This window comes from Sphaerodactylus townsendi, linkage group LG17 (assembly GCF_021028975.2).
Source record: "Sphaerodactylus townsendi isolate TG3544 linkage group LG17, MPM_Stown_v2.3, whole genome shotgun sequence".
In the NCBI taxonomy this organism is placed as follows: Eukaryota; Metazoa; Chordata; class Lepidosauria; order Squamata; family Sphaerodactylidae; genus Sphaerodactylus; species Sphaerodactylus townsendi.
This window is the reverse complement of record NC_059441.1, coordinates 2,368,800-2,384,275: the sequence shown is the minus strand read 5'-3', so window position 1 is coordinate 2,384,275 and position 15,476 is coordinate 2,368,800. Positions and strand designations below refer to the sequence as shown.

At 42.5% G+C, this 15,476-nt stretch overlaps 1 protein-coding gene across 1 annotated transcript; it reads right to left on the bottom strand.

Moving 5' to 3' along the window:
- Positions 1-3,406: 3,406 nt before the first annotated feature.
- LOC125424768 (protein wntless homolog) lies at positions 3,407-13,207 on the bottom strand. The gene is made up of 8 exons (XM_048482209.1): positions 12,719-13,207; positions 11,588-11,712; positions 10,589-10,750; positions 8,843-8,979; positions 6,354-6,522; positions 5,409-5,506; positions 4,518-4,581; positions 3,407-3,577 (listed from the first exon to the last, which is right to left on the bottom strand). Exons 1-8 carry the CDS (start codon positions 12,822-12,824, stop codon positions 3,422-3,424), a joined length of 1,017 nt encoding a protein of 338 aa, XP_048338166.1. The 5' UTR covers positions 12,825-13,207; the 3' UTR covers positions 3,407-3,421.
- Positions 13,208-15,476: the final 2,269 nt, after the last annotated feature.

Here is a 15,476-nt window from a genome sequence, read left to right as displayed (position 1 = left end):
TAGCATAGAGACATCTGTATACCCTGTCTCTGTCCTTAACCTGGGATTTATGTGCTTTACCCTCAAGTCTTTTGTAGACACTATCCCTTGTCACATGCACATTGCTATGTTCCTCGCTTGTATGTGGTTGATTTAGAAAAACCTCCCTCTCTGTCTGCATCCCCATAGATACTGTATTCCGAACCGAAGTCACCTCAGCTCCTGTCAAACTTTCCCCCAGTGATCAGTTTAAAAGCTATTCTGCCACCTTTTTTTTAATGTTGAGCGCCAGCTGGCCTGGTTCCTCTTTGGTTAAGATGGAGGCCATTCCCGTTTGTACAGGCCTACCTTGTCCCAAAAGGTTCCCCAGTTCCTGACAAATCTGAAACCCTCTGCCTTACACCACCTTCTCATCCCACTTGTTGAGACCCTGTATCTCCGGCTTGCCCTGGCTAAGCCCTGCGTGTGGCACGGGTAGCATTTCTGAAAGTGCCACCTTGGAGGTCCTGGACTTCAGCCTGTTTCCTAGCAGCCTAAATTTGGCTTCCAGAACCTCCCGGCTACATTTCCCAGTAATAGTTGGTGCCAATGTGGACCACAACTGCTGACTCCACCCCAGCACTGTCTAAAAGCCTATCTAGAGCCAGGCGTGACATCCGCAACCTTCGCACCAGGCAGAGCAGAATCACCATCGCGGTCATCAAGCCTCTCACAAACCCAACTCTCTACATTTCTAATGATCCCGAATCACCCACTACAAGGAGCCCCACACCTCCCCGAGGGGTATCCTCAGTGCGAGAGGATAGCTGATCACCAGTTAAGGAAGGGATCCCATCTAAGGGAGCATCTTCCCCCACCTCAGACTAACCCTCCATCCCCAAGGCCTTCATTCTCCATGACATCTGAAGAGATGTCACCTTAGGAGTGGGACCCGGCTCATTAGGTCCCTGAAAGCCTCGTCTGTCACCCTCTCTGCCTCTTTTCAGCTTCTCCAGGTCTGCCACCTTGGCTTCAAGGAGAACAAAAGGAAAGCACGGCAGGTGGAGTCTCCCATCTTCCGCCTGGAGGAGGACAGTGCCCATGGCAACATCAAAGGCGATCCACATACACTATAAAAGGTTTCTGAGGGTCAGCATGGTAGATGATTGGGTCAGAGGTGAAAGCTCTTCAAATTTTGAAAAATAGATTGGCAGGCCCCAGTCCAATTCAAGGGGGCTCCTGGTTTGCCCCTCCCCCCGGACCCACGCCCTTTGGAGCAGGTGGGCTTTTTTTTTGGCAAAATTGGGGATGAAATTGCTGCATAGAAATTTGCCAACCCCAGGAGCGTTTGTAGTTTGCCTGTGGGTGCGAGGTGCCTGCCAGTCTACCACTGCCTGGACCTTTGTAGGGTCCATTTCGACTTCCTGGTTAGAGATTCTATACCCCAGGAAGTCAAGTTTGGTTTTGTGGAACTCACATTTGGATAATTTTGCATATAGTTCATTATCTCTCAGTCGTCTTTGATTTTCAGCTGAAGCGTGTGCTCCCAATCACACCCATAAAAAAGTAGGCCTTGGAGAAAAGTCTCAGAGCATGTCTTCAAGTACCTTTTTATTTCCTCTATACCAAGCTCATTGTTGTCTGTGGTGAAAAGGCTGAAAGTAGAGCAGGGTAACTACCTAGACAGTGGTGAATTTTCTCTTTTTCATTACTAGTTTTTCCTTGTGGGAAGAAAGAATTAATGTCCAACTTGCCACCTCATGAGACAGCTCCCTCAGTCTTCCAGATTGTGACTGAATAAATCACACAGCAGTGGCAAAATGGGTCAACGTTTACTGAAGACTACTTTCAGACCCTACTGCAGCTTGTCAAATATTTATTTCCCCAATTCAGTCATTACAGCTTGTCCACACCTTCAGCTAGTCTCTTAGTTACACTATCTATCCCAACCTGTAAAATCCCAGTCAAAAAATGAGAATTCAAAAGGGCTGTTAGTGGGGAGTCTCGGACTGACCAGCTAAATCGACTTCCTTTCATCTATGATACTGAGGTAGACAAACAACTTATTTGACACTTTCAGAAATGTAAATAATGGAAGACTTATTTGTGATAGTATATCAAACACTGCATTTTTTTTTGAAAAAGCCAAAGGCTGGCAGAATAAGTCTGTTCAGTTGCAAAGGTGCCCAAAACAGTTATTCCAAGGGGCAGCACACAGTTAAAAATTCACGCATTTGTCTTATGTTACTATAGCACCAACCCTTAATTTTGTCATTCATCTCTACCCTCCCAAAATTTACTTTTTTGATTTCTATTCAGCTTGTTTCTGAAAAGCTTTAAAAAAAAAACAGAACATTGCCTAAAAGGGCTTAAACGTCTTACAGTGCCATCCTAAGAGTTATACCCTCCTAAGCCCATTGACTTCAGTGGATTCTGAAGTGTGTATTTCTGCTCAGCATGTCACAGCTTATCTTAATGGGGCATAAACTGGAAAAAAAACCCTATCCTGCACGGGGAACCTTTTAAAAACATTTTCTGGGATAAAAATAATGAAATACCAAATAGGGAAGCCCATGAAAAATCAGAGGGAGCGGACACTGGGAAACAAAGATACAGCCTCTCTGTAGGAAAAGGAGGCCTTTCCCTTTTGCCTGGGATGAACTGAGACCGCTTGTAGTGGAAAGCGTATATGCGATAAGAGATCACGAAACAATCTAATCTACTGTGCCAATAGTCAAGATACTGAATATACATCAAGAGCAGAAACTCTGAAGGCCAAATGCACTTGGGAGCAAGGTTGTTCACAGTCCCCTATTTACAGAATTCCTATAAACTGTAAGACAGAATGGGGTGACGGGCTGGGTGTCCTTTAAGCTAGGATGTCATCCTGAGCATCTGAAAGCAGAGACCTAATTTCATTTCTGAAGTCATGGATAGACAAAATATTCAATATGTATTCACTTCAGAAGAGGTAGCTCTATATTAGACAGGGATACAATGAATGGAGAAACCCTCTTGTACAAGAAAACCCAAAGCAAAGAAGGAATATACCAAGAAAGAAGGACTGAGTCAGAGAAAGAGCTGCACACATTCTGGAGCGGTTATTTGAAATAAACCAAGGTGAACTCTTTCCTTCAAGTTTTTTTCTTACGTCAACCCAACAGTCTGCCTATCACATAAGCTGTAGCTCCTTGCTGAGCTGAGTCAACGCCATATGGAAATCTGTCTACTGTTTGAGTCAGTATGCACAACATCAGGGAGAATGTTTTTAGTCTCATTGTAACTCTGTAGATTCCAATTGTTTCTCTAGAGACCCTAGACATCCCTTGAACCTTCCAGATAAGTGAGGTGGTATTGTGTGTACTACTTGTTCCTTACAAAAACCATGCTGCTGATAAAACCTTGGTTTTCTGGCTTCTGATTGGAATAGCACAGTTGAAGTTGCAAGGGTATTTTCTCCACTTCAGTTATTTACCTCATAGTGAAGTCTGCGAGCTTTATTCATTGCTGGGAGGCTGGATTGCTTTCCACTGATGTTTCGGAACACTTGAAACACCATAAAACACAGGAACAAGAAGTAGAGACAGAGACAGATCCCAGCAACGATAATAAATGCCATCTCAGCAGTAAAGTTAAGGAAACAGTACCCTGACACACACACAGTCAACAGAGACTCTGATAGCAATAATTTATTTGGCTCTGCTTAATTATCATTGCCATAGTTCTGTGCTGAGCTGGAAGTCAGAGGGAAAAGTCCTTGTTACACGCAGAAAATATAGACCAAGTAAGACTTGGTGAGCACCCAAAAAGTCCTTTCTTTGGGTCAGTTCCAGGCCTGATGCTGTTCCCATAGGTGTAAGGTGGCTTTAAAGTGATATAAATGACTAAAAGCCCTCCACTGGTACATATGAGGAAGCAAGGAAACAGCAAGAATTCTGTAATCTTAGGGAGAGATTTGCCAGAGGTTTATGATACAGGAGTGAATTAAGCCTATTAGCTTATCTCAGCTTCATAGTAAAAATTAACCGCAGCTGGAAAGCACTCCCAATGTGAACAGGCATTTTTTAAAGGAGAAAATTCAGCAGGAAGACCGTTTTAGGAGTGTATACCAGGAAATCAAAATACAAAGCAGCAATCCAGTGAATATGCTATGCTACTCTAGTGCAGGACGAAACATACACAAAAAGAGGTTTCAATGATAAGCTAGGGGAACCTAAGCTCTTCAATGACAGCCACACTTTATCATCCTTATACATTTATTCAGAACTTTGCACATCAACACGCATACCAGATTTCTAAGGCAAAACAAACCAAAACGTAATTTCTGGGTCTAATGTCAACTCGGTACTTGACATTTCAGAAAAGTACCACCACTTTTCAAATTCATGACATTAGTTCATGAAACTAGGATGCACCACAACATTTCAGTTCAAAAGGCCCCCTGCCAGTTTATCAATGGCACATTCCCAGAGTTAACAAGATTTTCTGCAGGTTAAGCAAACTCTCCAAGTTTCCCTTCCCTACACAGTGCCATTATTGATATGGAAGGAAAAGGATACGGCCAATTCTGTACCAACATCTGTAGTCCAGATACTGTAGAATGGATTCTTTAATTGCACCCCTCTGGAAATAGAAGAAAATTATGTTTCACACAGAAGAGATTATACACAATAAAAATATAACGCAAGGCAATATCTCCCACTGAAATTTGGAAAGGCCAAAGGAACACTATTTAGAGGCTACGCTTGGCTGTATACTCACTTTCATCGTATCCGAAGCATTTCAAATCTGACAATACAATGACAAGCTATCTTGAAAAACCAGTGGCAGATCTTAGGGGATGGAGGGTGGCAGAGAGGTCAAACCACCCAGGCGCCGCCGAACATGTCCCATGGGGAGCACACTGGGCTGTCCCCCGCATCCCTCCAGGCTGTCCCCCGCATCCCTCCAGCAGAATCCTTGTTCACCAGCTGCTTCTTCAACCCCCCCGCTATCTTTGATGCTTGCTGCAGCATGCTCCTCCCTTGCTGACTAGGACAGGCTTGTGGCTCACAGGCTCGTCATGATGTCAGGCGTGGGCCCAGGGGCAAACCACTTTAGAACAGTACGCCCCTGCAATAAAACAGTCATGTCAAGAATAGATCAAGGGTGGTTTACAGGGGTACTGTGCTCTGAAGAACCTCTTTCCCACACACAAAATTGGTTTTTTTAAATATCAAAATGAGGGGACACCTTCAAAATAAGATCACCATTGATTTATTTAAGTGTACTTTTCAGCAAACCTGGGGCTTCTCCTGCAGCTGCAGATCCCTGCATTTCAGCCAGGGATGACCATATCGTGTAGATTTTCTTGATGTGCATAGATTTTTCTAACCTGCCTTTGGTGATTAGATATTAGAATGCTACTGCAATAACATTTTTTAAAAACCCAGAGTATAGCTCCATATTACCTTTCACACATGTCAAAGACAAACAGACAAAAGGCGCCTATAGCAATTGGCCCAACTTGTTTCCAGTAGCTAGAGAAACGGTTTCGTTCATTCTGATCCTAATAAAAATGCAAAATAGAATGATTTGCAAATGACTAACAAAAGAACAAACACATATTAATTCACCTGATTTAAAATGACCATCATGAATAAGATAATTTCACTGAAACACACTTCACTGACTTCCATCACACATAAATAAATCTCAGCAGAACAAGTTAGAGTTAGTAACCGATTTAAATCTAATGGCCCTTACAAGTAACACTCCCTTCCCCCTTGAACTTTCATTGGGATCCAGCAATTTCACCAATATAACAGCGGTCCCCACTGAAATCTGCCTTGATACCCGAAAAGGGAAGAAAGTAGGCAGGGCCAGATGAGCTTTCTACCCAACAAAACTTCTAATTGGTCACTGGAGATTTGACTGTCTCTGCATATTTTTAAAAATATTGCTTCAACAGCAGCTGCCACCACAGCACAAGGATATATACTGTGTGATGGAGGGTAAGCTGCAGCTGGCTCCAACTCCCGTGGCAGCCATTTTGTGGAAGAAATTTTATGACTGCATCCCCCGCACTGTGTCAGAATTCCAGAGGTGCCAGTAGACTCAAAAAGGCTGGGGATCACTGATCTACATAAAGGACAAGACAACTCAATTTCATTATTTCTCCCCACCACCACTAGAAATCATGAAATGCACATGGCCATTGAGATCTGGACACTTCTAAGCTTAATTCTTTTCAGAAACTCACAGTCCATAAAACAGACTGGAAACCTAGTTTCCCCAATTTAAAGAAGTAACAGGACGATCTTAACAGATCTGGTCAAATTTCATTCATTTGTTCTTGTGCCAACAGAAAACTTAGAAGAATTGAGCCCCATAGGTACCCAAAACTACATACACACCATCATATGCTCTCCACAAAAGATGATCCAAAATGACAGAAGCATAGCATAGAAGAGTCCCTGGCGAATGTCTCCAAATAGCAACATCCACGTCCAGTCAAATCCAATAGAAAACCATTCCACTGGGATGTTTATGAATGTCATGGAGATCCCAAGAGCAAAGATAACTCTGGAAAACGAATAAAACATTCAAAACCATTTTCCATTTCAAATAAGCTACTGCCAATAATGCCAAGAGAAACTGAGACAGAGGGCATGTTCATCAGGTGATTTTTTAAAATGGCCAATGGTTAGCTCAAATTTTGTTTCCATCCTTCATGTTAAAAATACTTTGTTTTAGGTTAATCTTTGCTAGTTTTCTCTAAAAGCTAATGGAAGACTGATTGAAGACTGGACAATGAGGTCTACTTCAAAAGAACAAACTGATCTAAATGTCAATGAAAGGCCAATCCCTTCTTGGCAAATTTGTACTAGCTGTTTTGCATTCAAAGCATTTCATAGATAGGATAACCAAGGAGTTGATCCCATCTCCAACACTTGTTGATGCATTCCAGTGAACGCCTCTGCGTCAAATTCAGTGAATGAAGCTCTCCAGATAGAAAAGCCTTGTAATAGACAGTTGCATCTGACAGCAGATTTTTTTAAAAAATGTATTTATTGAATTTTTGCCTGGCCCTTTCCCAACTTGTGCTGAGGGTGGCTTCCAATAAATTATGTGCCACAAGAAAACAACTGAATATAAATATATTAAATATATATTAATATATTGCAGCTCACACCTCACTGTGGAGGAACATGAGGTGAGGCAAGTTTTGAGGGCTGTGAATCCAAGGAAGGCTGCTGGACCGGATGGTATTCCCGGTCGGGTGTTAAAGGAATGCGCTAACCAACTGGCTGGTGTTTTTACTGGGATCTTTAATCGATCTTTATCCCAGTCCACCATTCCATCTTGTTTGAAAGCTTCCACCATTGTTCCACTACCAAAGAGATTTCCTGCTGACAATCTTCAGGATTATAGACCAGTGGCACTCACCCCCATCATCATGAAGTGTTTTGAAAAACTGGTCCATAGGCATATTAGTTCTTGCCTTCCAGATACATTTGATAAACATCAGTTCGCATATCGGACTAATAGATCTACGGAGGACGCCATTGCCATTAGCCTCCACACAGCTTTGACGCATCTGGAACAGCAGGGGAATTATGTGCGAATGCTCTTTGCGGACTTTAGTTCCGCATTTAATACAATCTCGCCACAAAGACTGGTGACAAAACTTGTGGATCTTGGACTCTCACATTCAATCTGTTTGTGGATTAGGGACTTCTTGTCTGGACGTTCCCAGAGGGTTAGACTGGGAAATCGGGTTTCCTCAGTTCTTACTCTAAATATGGGAACGCCACAGGGCTGTGTGTTGAGCCCTTTACTGTTCACCCTTTATACATATGATTGTACTCCTGTCTATCATAGTAACACCATTATCAAATTTGCTGATGACACAACGGTGGTGGGGCTCATCTCTGGAGGGGATGAGTCTGCCTATCGGAATGAAGTGGACCGACTGCTCTCATGGTGCAGGGAAAATAACCTGGTTCTTAACACTAACAAGACAAAGGAGCTCATAGTGGACTATAGAAGGAATAGCTCAGAAATTCAGCCCTTGACTATAAATGGAGATCAAGTGGAGCGGGTGGCTAGTTTTAAATTCCTGGGCGTTATGATTAAAGAGGATTTGACCTGGGGAGTACAGACTACCGCGGTGGTTAAGAAAGCCCAGCAAAGACTGTACTTTCTGAGACTTTTAAGGAAGCAACAACTAGATGGAAAACTTCTGGTGTCCTTTTACCGCTGTGCTATAGAGAGTGTCCTAACCTACTGCATCTGTGTATGGTTCTCCAGTTGCACAGTGGCGAATAGGAAGGCGCTCCAAAGGGTGATCAATACTGCACAAAGGATTATCGGCTGCCCTCTCCCCTCCTTGGAAGAAATCTATAATGCCCGAAGTCTAAATAAAGCCCAAAATATTCTAAGGGACCCGTCTCATCCAGCACACTCTCTTTTTAAACTGCTACCATCTGGCAGACGATACAGGGCCCTCAGAACTAGGACAAAGAGGCTTAGAGACAGCTTCTACTCTAGAGCTGTGGCTATGCTAAACTCCGCTGCTTCATATTGATGTATTTGGGGCTATGTAGGGATGGGTGGAGGATGATGATGTATGAGTCTGAAATTGCATGAGTCTGAAATTGTATGAGTCTGAAATTGTGTGCATCGAGGAATGCTGCTGTAAATTTCGTTGTGCGTGCACAATGACAATAAAATGCTTATGCTTATGCTTAAAATCCTAATAATAAAACCTCAATGGAGTTGTTAATGCACCGAGAATGTCAAATGCAGAATAAATTGCCAATGCGATCAAATCAAAACCAGCTCAATATGGCCAACTCATAACCAGCTAACTGATGCAAAGGTTCTTCTCCTCTGTACGCACTTTTCTAGTAAGACAGGTGCTCGTGTCATCATTGTGATCCGTCTCCAGTACCACACCATGATGATGAAGATGCTAGGTGTAAGGAAGGTTTTCATTGCAAACCACACCTTTGTAAAGCCTCCATTTTGATGGATGCCCTGGGGAAAAAAAATCAAGTTTCACAATTGCATTTCTCCAACAGTAACGTTGCTATCTGGGTCTCACAGCCATTTCTCCCCCTCCTCCAAATAATCAACCAGTAGGAAATGAAGATATCCTTTAAACAGTATCTTAAGACAAACTGACCCATGGAATGGAGGTCTGTAGAATTTAGAACATAAATAAAATCTAAGCTGATCCAGCCACAACTTACCTTCTTTTTTTTTTGCATAAATTTACCCTCGAGTCAACTACAGCAACCAGGTCAGTCAGTGCTGAACAGGCTACCTGCATTACAGGTGAAGTTATACTCTACAGTTAGTAGCAGACACTGTTGGACACTAGGAATATTTGTGCCAAGAAATCAGTTATTTTAGTTGACAAGATAACTAAATAAGAAGGTACTGGAAGGAGATCTCTGGATCCAAGTGATATGGGAATCAGAAAACTTCTTACAGTCCAGACAAAAATGTTTCTGTCTCAGTAGAAATCACCACATCTTAAAAATCTACTTCCATCTGACTTAAACTTTAATCCCCCACATAGACAGCAGGTGACAGACAAGTGCTGATGGTCAGGAATTAATAAAACTGTTTGCTTTTGGAGGAAGTCAAGGAAGTGATTACCAGCAGGGCAAGTGAAAAGCTAGTTAATGGGGTGGAGGAGGGGAATGGAAAGAGAACAGCAGAGACACCTCAAAAGGAACAAAAGCCTAGAGGAAATGCAGGGGCGCTCCATAGGGGCAGCATTCAGCACCACTAACAGGCTGGTGACCATGGAATGTGTTTTCTAAGGAATTCCTAAATGGATGTACTCATGGCAAAAAATGTAGAAGGATTCTGATTTCTTGCAGGGTCACATTCCTTTGTGGTAATCAAGTCACTTCTCAAAGCCATAACAAAATCTAGCATGCTATACCCCTCCCCCATTTTGCTAGTTTCTGTCCCCTTAGAGTGCAGCCAGCTTGTACTGACAAAATACTGTAAGACAGACAAAGCTGCAGAGCAACAGCACATCTAAAACAACTCAGCACAGAGAGGCTAAAACGGGGAAGTCTTATTCTATGCTTTTCTTGCTCAACTGAGTGCTAACTAATTAAAAGAAAATGCTATGCTCACATCTTCAAACACGTTTCAGGGGCCTGAAGTTGCCCAATATGCTTTAATGAAGCCGGACACAAACTTTGTTTATGCTATATGCTTACTAGGGAACTTACTGTCACACAACATACTGTGAAGTTAGCAAATGTTTTATGTTTAAAAAGCTTTATTCGAAAGAAAGTAACTTTAAAACTTTTGCAGGACTTACCACCAGACCTTGGGAATAGTGCCAGGATCATGGTTCAAATAGACATATTTTATTTAAGACAAACCAGCACAACACACCTGGTAGCATATAGTCAAAGTGTGTATATACAGGAATGCTTTGTAGCTTGACATGTCCCCATGTTTCTCCTATTCTGTTCACTAGTCAGTAAGTCACCCCATATTCAAAGCAATATCCCATATGAAATAAACTTATTCACTCACTTGGCTGTGGTTGTAACTACAGTGCCAGTTTACAAAGGACTACAAGATCAATGAAGAGGTTAAATGGCTACACACTTACCACGACACGAATATCTCTTATATCTCCAATTTCTACATTAATGCCCTTCTTTTCATGCACAGGGAGCCGAATATTAATAAGGTAGAATTTGTGGGAAACAGTTCCAATCTCCATAAAAGTAAGTACCTCACATTCATAGTAGCTACCTTCATTCTCTTTAGTCTATCGGAACAAAAAGGAAGGGAAACAGACAGTCATCATTTGGGGGCTTCCAGATACACATTCTAGTCTCTTACAGCACAAATTAGGCCAGTCCCAGAGAGGGTGGAATGTGGAAAGGGAACAAAAAGACTCCAAGACAGTCAGCTAATGCTACTTTAGTCAGAAGGTGAACAATTAAGAAGAACACACAATGGCAGTCTCCACAGGGGGAAGATACCCATAAAGGTCTGGGAAAGCAACACACCCAAGCAGTGGGGTGCCCAGCTACCGTTCAAGGAGCCTGGCAGCTAGAGGCTGCAGAGTAGGTAGTGCACAGACGGATAAAACGATCCTTGGCAACTGTCATCAATGTTCTGCTCCTTATAGAAGAAGCTGCTTATTTCAAATCTGCTAAATGGCCAACAGCCTCAGACGCTTCGAACAAGAACACAATTAGTGTTAAAACTAAAATGTAACGTTTGAGAACAGGCTCTTTGCCCATTGACACCCATTTCCTGTGCTCACATGACACTCTCCAAGCTACTCCAAAAGGCCTACAAATTGTTGCTTAGAAATATTTCATCTAACTTTCCTTCAGAGAAATGACCAAATTACCACACCATGATTCCACTTCTTGACCTCAAGGAAGCCCCTCCCTCTCCAACATTTCCCAACAGTCAAATAAATGTCCCCATACAATAAATTCAGTGACAGTGTGCAAATACAGCTTTGCTCATTTCTTACCTCTAAATAGTGCAGTACAGTAAGGTATATATGGGAAATCAAAAGCTACCTGAAAGCATGTGTTGATTGATGCCAAGATAAAAAACATCTGAACAAGAACTGTAAGGAACTTACTTTTGGAAGGGGAAAGACACATTTGAGCTTCCGAGTTTCTTCCGCGTATGCCATTGTTTGCCACTCACTGACCATGTCGTCACGGTATCCCAAGGACACATTAAATGTGATCTCTGCATTTTCTTCTGTAGGACCAAAGCATCAAACGTTTTACAGAAATAACGAGAAATCTGAAAAGCAGCACAGACATCTGAGCATAATTTATGTGAAACCTACGCACTAGTTTAGTCAGAGAGTGTAGGCCATTGGTGGCGAACCTATGGCACGGGTGCCAGAGGTGGCACTCAGAGCCCTCTCTGTGGGCACGTGTGCACAGAGTTTGTCATGTGATAATAGTGCAATTATTTCAGGGAGATTGTTAGCATTAAACCTAAGACCTAGTTTTGGGGAAGCAGTGTAGGTAACCCTGTTAAGCGCTGTTATTGATTTTAATGGGAAGAACGAAAGCGTGATCCTTTACCTGGGAGTAAGCTCGGTTGCTGGCAATGGGGTTTGCTTCTGAGTAAACCCTCCTAGGGTCGTGATTCACCCGTTCGAAGCATTGCACAGTTGCTTCAAAGCAAAGCCACCAACTACCACCAAGCTTACTCCCGAGTAATGCGCACCTTGGAGCCAACTGTTTTTTCTATACTAAAACCTCAGTATTCAGGTTAACTTGCCATGTTGGCACTTTGCGATAAATAAGTGGGTTTTGGGTTGCAGTTTGGGCACTCGGCCTCGAAAAGGTTCGCCATCACTGTTGTAGGCTATACATTCAGTTTAACTATTAAAACTGGAAGGGAAAAATCCAGGATGCCAGAACCCGCTACGATAACCTGTGTGATAACCCTTTGCTTGTGTCCAGTCATTGTGACATAAGGAGAACCACAAGGCACCTTTGCTTTCCATGATACTGTTCTGACATACCCTACGTATTCCCTATCTCCCAAAACAAGACAAAAAAACTAGCCTTGGAGGCCAAGTTTCATTTTTCAGGTTTCTTACAGGAATCTTGGATTGCATATATATTATGGTCGTAAACGTCTTTGCCCAGCTTTAATCTTTAGGTGTGTTTTTTTACAAAATCACAAATGCTGCTTACATAGGGCCTAAACATAATCCATCTGGAAGTTCGGTGTTGCTATATGTTACCAGAGAAGCTGTACGTGCAGCAAACTGAAGACCACTGGATTCTGATCCCAGCTGTCGATGCTGAAGACACTGTATGGTTCCAGCTTGAAGCTGAACAAGACGACATCTTTGAAGTTCTACCGACGGGTACATTTGTTCCTGGTTTCAAAGTTATAATTTCATTTGGAACTAGGCGGAGGGACACTCGTCCAGAGTGCTGGGAATGGGTGTGGAAGGACTCTGTGGTTCAGACCTGCTATTTATATATTGCTTGGAGGTGTTTCGATTCTGTATGGATGCAACAACTTTTTCAGTTTTTCAGCTCCTCCCCGTTCCCCAGCATGTACAACCTGTGCATTCCCGATTTAAAATGCCTCAGCTGAAGGTCTTAGTGCTTGTATTTGCTTGTTAAGCAGGAAAACTCTAGCTGTTTTAAAAAAACAGTTCATTCTATTGAATTAAAACAAAATTCTACATAGAATTTGGAGCTAATTACACGCACATAACTTTGCCTCTCTTGAAGCTGGCAGTAAAGTTTTCTAAAATTGCCTTCACTTGAGGATCAACAACAGTGGGGAGAGAACCATGCATGCTCCGGAGTCATCAGGCAATTTCAAAAGTTACAGTTTCTTACTGAAGGCGATTACTGGCCACCTTCCACACTCCGCTGTGCCTCCATTCCCCCAATCTGCTGGTCCACCTGCCCCAGCTCCCAGTTGACTTATAGTGACCCCATAGGTTTACAAGACAAGGCAGCACTGAGAGGTGGTTTTGCCATTGCCTGCCTCTGCTTCATGATCCTGGTATGCCGGGATATGTGTGTGTCAATGTGTCTCCCATCCAAATACTACCCAGGGTCAACCTTGTTTAGCTTCCAAGATCTGACCAGTTCAAGCTAATACTTAGTCCTTTACTAAAAATGGTTCTGTGGTGTCCAACATTCCCTAAATTTAATTTTTTTAGGGTGAATATTTTGCAGTTTGAGAACCACAGAAATAACAGGTCAATGCAGTTTAAAAGCCATAACCCACTGTTTTTGGCATAATAGGAGGGACCGGGGCTAGAGTAGGCACCTGGGACCCATGCAGAGCATACTACAACAAAGAAGATCTGGCATGCTTTGTTCTGTGGTGGAAGAATATAAAATCTGCTAACATGTTTATGTGAAATAGAGTATAGTTGAGAAAGCCTGATTCACGGCTTCCCAGTATATTTATGAGAACTGAAATATTTGGAAAGGCCACCTCTGTGGCCATTCATATGAAAACCAAGCTAGGAAAAGTGGACCAAGGATGCTTTCAAAAACAGATGTCCATGTCAGCCATATAGATTCCAGCACCTTCAGCCCCTCTAAGCTGCTTTTAGGGACAAGCACCATCCTACATTCTGACTGGCCCTGCTACATTTCAGAGTAGGCCTTTTGTGCTAACACTTGCTCTTTTCTATATTCCACCCCCTTCAATTCCACATCAGGGTTCCATCTAATATGCAAATGTCAGGTTGCTGCACACAAACACTCCCTTTCAGAACTGCCTTCATTGCCTGAGTGACTATTCTCTTTCAACAGCTGTGTTATTGCTGGAAGGCAGTCAATGTTACTTGCATAGAGCATTTGTTTCCTGGAGACTTGGGTGGACAAGACTTGCTACATCAAGGATGAAACTTGAGATTGGTTTGGCAACAGAAGATAATTCACTGCAGAAAATATTTGACCATTTCCACTAGTTAGAAAGCAGAAGTACTAGCCATATCATTTGTTTGTTCTTGTATTTCCATAGTTACTACTACAGACACCAGAGCTAGTTCTCATGGTCAAAATTGCTTTGACACAGTCTCACTCCCACTCTTTCCAGACATAATGCATAACTGGGAGCCATTGGACAACTTACAGGAGACAAGACACAGGAGTTTTCCTGCAAGTCATTCATTTCTATCTCATCCATCCAAGAAGCTCAGGACAATGCATACCATTCTCCCTTCCACTGCTGTATCACTCCCAACACCCTTGTGAGGTGGGTTAGGGAGGAGAGAAGGTGGGAGAAACAAAGAGGCCCAAGTTTTCCTAGTAAAAAGTAAGATTTATGGCACACTGGGGATTTGAACCTGGGTCTCACGGGCCCTAGTTACACAATTACATTTATTATTGATCAAGGCCAGCAAGAAGCCCCACTGTTTGCAGTTGATTCTGATCAGTAGGGATACAGTTAATGGGAACATTATTCCATTCTGAAAACATATAGTTTTGATCTTTTTCTAGCGTTAGGTTATCACAAGCGAAAAAAATGTTGGGTTATTGCAAAAGGCTTTTATGTAGAAGTAGGGCAAAATTTTTTTTTCTTTCTTCATGTCAGGCTGTCACTTTGCTACCAAACAATTTATTCCGCACCTTTAAATGCTTGACAGCATGTAGCAGGTCACTGCAATAGTTGACTGACTACATAAAATGTAATCAGTGGAAAGCCCTGATTTCCATAAGCATGCTTAACAGACATATCCTTCAGGAAGAACAGCACAGCTCCCTTCAAGGTCACTAACAGCAGCCTCCAAAATGCATTTTAAGGCATCATCATCAATCTGCGTGACCTTGGAGGAAAAGAACCCTACAACACAAAGATCTATCAGAGAGGCATCCTGCCAAGACCAGGCTTTTTTACTCCCACCACTAGAAACCCTTTTGTTAATTAAATAATGAATGTACAGGACCAAAAATATTGTGTCCTAGCTGCTGAGCTTCTGCACTTTGAAAGAGAGAAAGAGTAACTAGACTGTGGTAAAACAG